Source organism: Terrapene carolina, unplaced genomic scaffold, assembly GCF_002925995.2.
Source record: "Terrapene carolina triunguis isolate 2854851 unplaced genomic scaffold, T_m_triunguis-2.0 Scaffold508, whole genome shotgun sequence".
NCBI lineage: Eukaryota > Metazoa > Chordata > Testudines > Emydidae > Terrapene > Terrapene triunguis.
In genome coordinates this window covers 2,341,911-2,351,448 of record NW_020664859.1, presented here as the reverse complement: position 1 = coordinate 2,351,448, position 9,538 = coordinate 2,341,911, and the positions used below count along the sequence as shown (strand labels likewise).

Here is a 9,538-nt window from a genome sequence, read left to right as displayed (position 1 = left end):
ACAGTTTAAGTCTAAGCTCCCTGTCCTTCCATGCCCTGGAACTGAGTTTACAGCAGTGGGCACATTTTTGGGGAATGTGGGCTTCCCCCAAACATTTTATACACTTTGAGTGGCCATCTGATAGCGGGATAGCCTCCTTACATGTAGAACAGCGCTTGAAGCCTGTGGAGCCCGGCATGGCCGAAGCGGCTGCGGCTGACAGAAAAAAAGTTTTTTTTTTTTTTTTTTTTGTAACAGATAAACGAGGTAATTAACTACACTAACAAAGAACTGACAACAAACTAGTTACTAGAAGGGTAATTGTAGCAAGAGTGAGGGATTTCCTAACGAGTCTGCTGAGCTCCGTCTCAGGCCGAGGACGGTAGAGAAGCAACTGAGGAGACCGGCCATGCATGCGTACTATCAACCTAGACTCACAGCGGGGGGCAGCCTCTGAGCATGCGTGGCCGCTATGAGTACTGCTGCAAAAAATCTCCGAGCAAAGGCGCAGGGACGCACTAACACCTGGAGGGGAGCACCCACAGGGACATCTCTCGAAGAAGAACAGCTGTTCTGCAGCATGCAAGAGGCACTGGGAGGGAGAGGGAAGAGCGGGGACAACGCAGGGGTGGGCCCTTGGGGGAAGAGGTGGTTGGTGTGTGTGTGGGGAGGGTGGGAAATCAGTACCAACCCCCGGGGAGAAGAGGAAGTCGGCGCCTATGGTTACTGTAGGGTACACACTTGCTCTGAACATGGAAGGAGTTTTTCCCATTGGTGTAATTAATTCACACCCTCAAAAAGGCAGCAGCTTGGCCTGTTAAGACAAGCAACAATTATGCTGAGAACTGTGGAATTGCAAAGGATGTTGTAGCAGCTCAGTCACTTCCCGATTCTGGGGCTAACTGCACAGGCTCTACTCACCCTTCTGGAGAGACCTCCTAAAAAGCCTGGATCACCTCGACAGGCCTCCATTTCTCTTTTCGGACAGGAATTTCAGGGAAATTGGACAAAGAATGAATAAAATGAGTTGTTTGCATAGCTCACCAAGCTTAGTTGTAAATCCAAACATGTACATTAAAAGCAGGAATTAAAGACAGTGTGATCCAGAAATAGATTTGTTTAATTGCACTTTTATTTTTCAGGTTTTATCAAATCTGTGTAGGAGACAGACATGGCTTTTACAGTTTCCACAGACATGTTGATTCCAAAGACCACAGTTAAAGGACAGATACATAGAGACTATCACAATGAAGGGGACTTCTGGAAAACCTGGTGTACATGTGTTAATCCCTTTGCTCTTACACATTTATTCCATACTTTGACTTTAGATAGTTTCTACTTGAGAGCAAGGTGCTCTACCCCAAGCTAGATGAGTTATGTGAAACAACTGTTTACACTTCAGTACATTGGCTGGTTCACAGGACTTAGTCTTTCATATTTTTAGTTAAATTTGGCTACTTATCCCATTTTTATTCACTAGAACAAAGCAGCCCTTGGGTATGTGAGTCACTGCTGTCAATCAGGTTTGTACTCTGCACTGCCTGAATTAAAACAAGTTATTCTATATTTAACAGAACACTTGCAGATTTTGCTCAGGTATTTTTGTAAAAGTGTTCACAGACCTAGGACAGATCTAAAAAATTTCCATTACGCTATTATAATTTAAGTGGAAATGTTTGTTTTTAAAGACAATTTGTTCCCTCCCCTCATGTGCAATATTTGCAACTCAAAATGCTGCAGGGTTGTGTACATGAAGTAAAATGACTAGAAAATGAACATAAATAAGATTGAAACTTCCCAGCTGAGTGAAAAGCAAAAGTAAATAGAGCACAAAGAATGAAAATTGGATTTACAAATTCTGTTCCAATAACCTATGGTGTCCTGAATAAGCCGGTTAAGATATATACACCCTCATCTATAATTTAACAGTGCCCCTTTAATCTAAAGAGTTCTACTTTATACTATAATCCTGCCACCTTTAGCAGCAGAGAAAAAAGGCACAGCAGATTGGCAAATGACTGCCCGGAGTAACTCTGTCTGGACAGGGATCCCATTAACATCTTGTTGTCTGTAGTGCTGTTGTTGTGGGGTTTCTATTGCCAATGGCAAAGTGCAGCCTGAGATGATCTAACCTGCATCACAGACGGACATACATGATGTAAGTGAAGTAAGGACGGGGTGTGAGCAGACTGTGCGGTGACAAAGGTGCCTTTGGTGGGACTGGTGGGGAGCACTAAAAGCCAGGGGTTATGGGACACGATGGTTTCACGGTGTCAGACTGCAGTGAGTAGGAGGCAAAAAGTTTTGTTGTGCAGATATTTATCATATCAGAACTGAACTACTGCTAAGTGCCATACACAGTTAAATAGTCAATAGTAACTGCAAATTTTTCTTACTGTTTCACTGGACCTGTACACTTGGTAAGCAACCGGCTGCCTCTACTGCAGGCTTTTCGGCTTGTGGTTTGGAGAGGCTAGTGGGATAGCTCAGCCCTAAAGGGATGAAGGTTCACAAAAGGCAAAAGGGCTAGGAGAAAGGCAATCTCAGTCTCACTCTTGGTCCTATATTCAGCCAGCGTGCTGCCTCCATTGGATTAGTTTTACAGGATGTCCTGGCACACACATTAAGAACATACTGGATACACATGAACATACTATAACCATTCTGTGTCACTCATTTTAGTGAAGGAGGGTAAAGGGATTTAACTTCTCACAATGGGAAACACTAGAGGAATCTTTAAAGCACTTACTAGAAGCTGCAGGTCTATACTTAACAGAGTATTCATTCTCTTGGCACTCTGGTCTCAGCCTGTCAGAGCTCCATGGAGCTGTGATGAATTCACAGCCTTTGCAGAGTAGCCCTTGGCTTGGGTAGCACCATTTATTGTTTTCTACAGCTCAGTGTTCAACACTCAAAGCCTATGTTACCTCAACTCCTTCAGTTTCCACAAGGCATGTTCGTGGGCAGGAAATACTCGGATTAGAAGTCTCCATAGTAACCTACTTCATGTACTTTCAATTGGCATCTAACTGCTTGGTGAGCATGTTTGTGATGGCCGGATGTGAAGCCCTACAGGTCTGAAGTCTCTCTAGTGGAGGGTTAATCTGACATCCCACAGATCTTTGGAATTCTATATTTGTTGTTTTAGTATCAATTGTACTGGGAGAGGAGCAATTTTCTCTGCCCTGTTTTTGTCACTGTGTCCGCTGCAGAATACTGCCAGACTTGCTTATTCCACAACTGGTTACAAAGTTCATACTTACATCAGAGTTTCAGATTAACAAATTGATGGCTCACACAAAAGGACAGCGACAGGAACATGCAGGACGAGTGGCTGGCTGCTTAAACCGGGCTAGCTGATCAGGCCAACGAGATTGGGTCCAACTGCCCAGCAGTGCTGTCATTTGCTTATAGCCCCGGTTAACTTGCAACCCGGGGAACTTGGAGAGTCCAAGCCCTGTTCCATTTCCATCCCAAGGAAATGCAGCTGGTAAGTGCAAAATACACTTGAGAAGAGGCCATATGCCCAAAGGGGAAGCTCACAGGCTTGCTTGCCAGCCACATCCAAATCATCTTCCAACTCTTCATCCCAGCCAGTCCAGGTCATCATCATCATCATCATCCCCAAAGAGTGGGGCTGGGGGAGGGTGTCCTTTCATGCTCTGAAAGCCCAATTGGAAAGCAGGGTGAGATTATTAGAGTTCAGTCTCTGTACAGTCTTGAGAGAGACAGCACCAGGAAACCTCCCAGCGGACTGTCTTCCTCTACCTAGCATGGTGGCTCAAGCCTTTTACATCAGGTAGGAAGATCTGCAGTCACAGAATATGGCTATGGAGCCTTAACATCCCCTAGATGTCCCTTGCAGGAGGGTCTATCTTGTCCCATCATTACAGTACATTAGCTCTGAACCTGGTGATCTGTTTTCCTGCTGACCTGTCACCAGACAGGTGGTGTTGCTGGTCACTGCCTTTATGTATGTAGCTCATCCCTTATGTAATGTCTCAGATTCACTGGACAGTCTCCAGTTCAGAGGGGCTCCCAAAAACCTAACTAATCAGAACTAAAGTAAATGCAGGGCGCATAAGTAGTGATAACCTGAAGCTACTGGATGTCAGACATGAGGTTCCCCCATGTCTCGAAAGTTCTTCCAGAGCAAGCTGTGGCTTAATGCCTCAGTCATTTCAGAGATAACAGAAAGACTGGGGTGGTATCCATGAAGGGACTTAGATGTTACAATGCTGAGTGGCCCAGCACATAACCTTTAGGCACGTAGAAAATCACAGGAACACTGATCCATAAAGCCAAGTCAGGCCCCTAGGTGCCCTATACAATAAATGGAGAGAGATAGGCACCACAAAAGCCAACACACTAGGTGCAGAGCGACTTAAGCTAACCAATGGGAGATGCTAAGTAGGGGAGTGTGCGCTGAGCCCCACCCGCTCTGCGAATGGGATACCCCTGCCTGGACTCAGGAGGCTGAGTTGCTTAAGCTGCTTCTTGCAATAATGAGTTAGGTGCTGCTCTACATGCGGTGGTACCATCCACTTTACAACTTTTAGCCCAGTGGCTAGAGCTCTGACCTAGGATGTAGGAGAACCAGGTTCAAACCTCTCCTCCCTGCCCAAGGGGAGAAGAGATCTGAACAGGAACCTCTCCTTCTCCCCTGCAGGCAGGGGATGGAAATTGAACCTGCATCTTCCACATCCCAGGATAGTGCTGTAACCACTGGGCTCTGGGATATTTTAATGTGAGGCTCCCTCTCTCTCCTGCTGAAGCTGTTCCACTGTGGATAACTAATGAAAAAAGTGATCGGAGCCCGGGGACTGGACCCAGGGCCTCCTACCTCCCAGGCTGGTGCCCTAATCATCAGACCACACTCCCCCCGCCCCCCCCGATGATTATCCCCAGCCAGTGGAACAAATATCTAAATAGTCACTGGGCCTGAGAGAGTGGGAATGACTGAGCACTAGCACCATCTCCTCCTGGATTTTGTATGAGACCTAATCCAGCAGGCAGCCTCTGAGCATGCCTACCGAAACGGTCCTCGACTTAGGTGGACGAACGCCAGTCTTCCCCGGTTCGCAAAGCACCCTCGGGCTTAGGTAGGAGACAGGCGCCTGAATGCTTAGATGGAGGCAGCAGTGCACATACCCCAGGATCTAGAACTTAGGTGTCTAGGGAACATTTCCAGTGAAGGTTAGGCACCTATAATGTTAGGTGACAACCAAGCAGGAGTTTCCCTTAACTTTTAGGCCCAACCTGACTGGAGCCCTCAAGGGTCAAGCTGTTTTCAACCCAATCCCGACACTTCCCCATAAACCTAAACTGTTTTTGCTGCTGCAGTGCCTCCGGCCCCTAGGGCTGGCATGGCAGCAGCTGTATGCCTTGATCCTTCCATCTGCTGCGCCCTGCTGCAGAGTGCGCTGCCACTCTTTGGCACACTCCGTACGGCAGTGCACACAGCGCAATGAGGTGTTTAAGAAGATCTAGTTTTGTGGACTGCAGTGGTCCTGTGCATAGAGACTTAGGTGCCTAACTCTGGAGTTCAGGTTTCTAAGTTACTTTGTGGATCACACCCCAAGTTCTTACCACTTCTTCCTCATCCTCCTCTTCGGGTGGAACTCCAGGCTTTAGTGGTTTATGGGTTGCAACTTTAAACAAGTCATCATCGTTCTCAGTGAGACTAGAAAAGAACAGAGAATTAAAAGAAGCTAATTCTCAATGTGGGAAAGGAAGCCAAGAGCAATTTGCCTGCACTTTAGGAATAAGCTCTAGTCCCACCACTCAGGTTTGTATGGCAGTAACAGGCTACTCACGGATGTATGAAGCTAGTTGGGGATTATACAGTGAAGTAACAGGATTCCCCTCTAGGCAGCCAGGACAAGATCACACATTGGAATGGAACTTCACAATAGCTAGCTGTTGATAACAGCTTTGCAATGGAATCTACTGATTCAGCTAGAAACAAGGGGCAAGGACCATACTGACTGCCCAGTTTGTAGTGCAGCTCTGCAATCACCTATCCTGTAGGTCTCAGCCATACTAGCACTTTTCAGTTTCTCCCCTGGAGATAGCTGCAGGTGTCCAGTCTAAATTAGTGCTACTAATATTTTAGCCACCATTGTTCAGATTTGCTCTGAACACGTACCTAGCTGGCTGGCCAGCCCAACCTAGCACACTGCCCTGCACCAATGGGATAGCAGCACCAGCTGCCAAATCGTTAGGCCCCACTAGCCCACCACCAGCGGCAGGGCAACTGCACAACAATGGGAAATTGAGAAAGGAGCTACTGTAGCCATAGAACTCTCCAATCACCACTAACCTGGAATCCTTCTGCTTGGGGCTAGATGCCAGTCCTTGGGGTTCTGTAGTTTCATGGTTGGTGGCTGGATCCTTCTCTGCCATCTCAGATGTTAAGTCAGAAATGCTTGTACCCATTTCAAACCTGGGTGCATCTGGAATTCCCAGACAACTCCCCCCCTCTGCACTTTTCAGAGGCAGGGGTTCCAGTCTTCCTGCAGGCTCCTCTGCCTTGTGCTCTGTAGCTGGTGTTTCCGAAGGCAAAGCCTCTTCCATTGCTCCCAGCTTTGTGTCTAGAATAGAAGGCTCTGGCGTTTCTGCCTGAACAGATGCTATTTTTTGGGAGCTGCCTTCATGCTGAGCTAGCCCACTGGGAGCACTTGCCTGCCTTTGCTCAGCCAGTACAGAGTCTACATCCTCCTCAGGATCCACCAGTCCTTGGTTGGGCTTTACTGGCTGAACCGATTCAGAGAAGGTATGCGCTTCATGCATCTCCTGGATCACCTTCACTTCTGATGCTGTAGTGTTCTGGGTCCTCTGCCCTTCCTCAGGAGATCTAGGAGGTGTAGCAATACCAGCAGACTCACCTGCTGGTTTAGTTGGGCACACAGTGCTTGGTGCTGGCCCATATTGGACAGCACCTTCATGGTCCTCCTTTGCTTTTGGTGGGCTTTCCTGTTTCCTCTTTCCAGTTCTAGGCTCCGCCTCCTCCTCGTCACTGTTGCTGTCTCGTCTCTCCTGTTGTCTACTGAGCAGCTGCAGAGTTACAGTCTGGAAAACAAAGGAAAAGGAAAAGGCAAGGAAGTGTTATTCACTAGAGATACAAACCACCATGTAACAGCTGCTGCTCCACTGAAGGAAGGAAAGTTTCTTGATGCTTTAATATGAAAGAGGATCATCCAGCCAAGTGCACTTGAGTGGTCCATGTATTAGCTGGGCCTCTGAGGCATTTTCAGATAAGTTCTTGCACTCTTGCAGAAGGCAACTATCTAAGGTAGAAATGCTACTGCACTTGTACTCTTAGAAGATGGCAGTGGACATTAGACAAGCATCAGGCAGCACTTCTCCCCAAAGAGGCAGGCAATGCATTACCTGCAAACAGGAAAACCAAGGTTGGGCAGTTGGGACACAGCAAGTCACGGTCTGTTCTTGGAGGTGAGGGAGAAGAAATTAAAACTCGTTTCCTAACTCCCAATCCCATGTTTCTAGCCACTAGGCAACACTGTTTCCAGTTACACAGCACAGTCCTTCTTCCTTCCCCTAACCAATGGGACTTGAAACCAACCCAAGAAGTGCACTTTGGGGAGATGAGACTTCCAACTTTGCCCTCTCTGCTGAGCCTCCCAACAAAGCAGCCACTGAGTGGACGTGTGTTTGCCACCCAACTCCCACTACTCAGGCCAATACTCAGCATCCCACCTGTTGACATGTTCAGGACTGAGTCAGTGTCCTGGAGGTCAAAGGTCATGTCTCATCCTTGATGCTCTCAGCTTCCTAACCCTTGCTTCCCCTACCCCCAAGTGCCAACACAGGAAGCACTTGTCCAATTCACTTCTGGCTGTGTAAAAGTTCTACTGCAGCCCCAAACCTAACCTGACAATCCTGAGGCTCCTATGTGTGTGGGGATTCTGGGCAGAGGCAAAGTCTAATTTCTAACAAAAACTGTTTCCACCTTAATTGTTGAAATGAGACATCTGCCATGAACTAAGCCCTACTCTTAGCCTTTTTTGGTGAAGGGACCTAAAACAATCCTCAAAATCATCTCTCAAGTTGATCTGAGAGGGAAGAGTGGGTGTTTTGGAAAGTGCCATGTGTACTTTCTAAAGTACATTGGGAAGGGCAAAAGCAAACTTCTTAGATTCAAGTCAGCAAAAAGCCAACAGGAACTCAGTCCTCTGAGCTAGGTACCCATGTCCAATGCCCATACTCTGACTGATCCACTTCCTCCAGTACCACAGTGACAGCTTGCATTGCTGCACTTTGTAGTTTTTACCTCTAAAGAAATACTCCAAGTTCTCGTGCCCAATTTTCCATAATATTAAATCAAATTAAACCACCCTTTCTTATTTAGCCTATCCCCTACTGCCTTGTGAAAGCTCAACAAGAATGTTGAGCATATCAGATGCATTGTCCTAGTTTCTCTAGGAGAAAAGGTTCTCATATTTTACTGTCCCTCACTGTTGCATCTCCTCCCATTATTTTATAGTACCCTTTTCACCACGGTTACTAACCACAGCTTCACACTATTCCAGATCCAGGCTAGAGGTATATGCGTTCTTTTGTCCCAGAACTCATTCTCACCTTTGTTGGCTTGTATCCCATCAGTACTGTACCTTGATGGTGTTCATGACAACACCAAGAACTGTTCTGCCACTGTACGACTCCTCCAGCTCAAATTCACCCCTCAAAGTCTGAAATACCCCATTCATGATCTTCTTCACCTGAGAACAATGAAGAGGAGCATATAAATACGATATCTGCGTCATTTGTAACATGTAAGAAAGAATGGGCCACCAAACCAACATCGTAGGCTTCTCCATACAGCAGAACAGTCAGTCCAAGAGGAACCACAGTTCTGTTTTACGAGAATGCACCTTTCACATTAGGCATGGCAGGGCTGGAGACTGCCAGAGGTGCACAAAATATAATTAGTGACAGCTTGAGCATGTGCAAATGGTATGTCTACCAGGTACGGCTACCAGGATTTTCATTCTTTAAGAAGTTGTAATCTGTATTGAGGGGGTCAGGACTTCACACCAGGAATCACACTGCATCTTTCCCTCTAAGGCCCTTGATAGGAGTAGTACTCTACACAGGAACAAGCTCATCCTCTGGGCATGCTTCCCCCAAAGAATAAGGCACTTCCAGCGTGTTTAATAAATAACTCTCCCCCTACCTAGGGAAATAGTTCAGGGTAGATATGGAGTAGAGATGAGGGTAAACCAGACCACCCTGGTTGGGCCAGCTCACCTCTTCTGTAGAGTCTGCAGGCGGAGATCTCTCCTGATTTTCCAGTACAGAGCCCTTCTCCAGCTCCCTGATACGTTCTTCATAGCGAGCCTTCAGGGCAGCAACATGGGACTGCAAGGCTGAATACTGTCAAGGTAAAGAGGTAGTCAGAGCAGCTCAATAGGTCCTCACTGACATTCACATCTTGCTACTGTTGTGCCCAGTTTGCAGCAGGACAGGTTAGTGACAGCAGCACATTTGTTCACAATGCCATGATTGTCTTTGCAAGAGATTTAAAAAAAACCAACAA

The 9,538-nt window shown here is 46.8% G+C and overlaps 1 protein-coding gene across 1 annotated transcript in view; it reads right to left on the bottom strand.

Moving 5' to 3' along the window:
* Window positions 1–1,089: 1,089 nt before the first annotated feature.
* Window positions 1,090–9,538, bottom strand: part of FKBP15 (FKBP prolyl isomerase 15) — a 41,076-nt gene continuing 32,627 nt past the window's right edge. The window contains exons 12-16 of the mRNA XM_026658722.2: window positions 9,250–9,375; window positions 8,613–8,720; window positions 6,302–7,050; window positions 5,569–5,662; window positions 1,090–3,641 (exon numbers count right to left, since the gene is read on the bottom strand). Coding sequence (XP_026514507.2) covers window positions 3,564–3,641; window positions 5,569–5,662; window positions 6,302–7,050; window positions 8,613–8,720; window positions 9,250–9,375 — 1,155 coding nt within the window. The 3' untranslated portion in view covers window positions 1,090–3,563. The remainder of the gene's footprint in view (window positions 3,642–5,568; window positions 5,663–6,301; window positions 7,051–8,612; window positions 8,721–9,249; window positions 9,376–9,538) is intronic.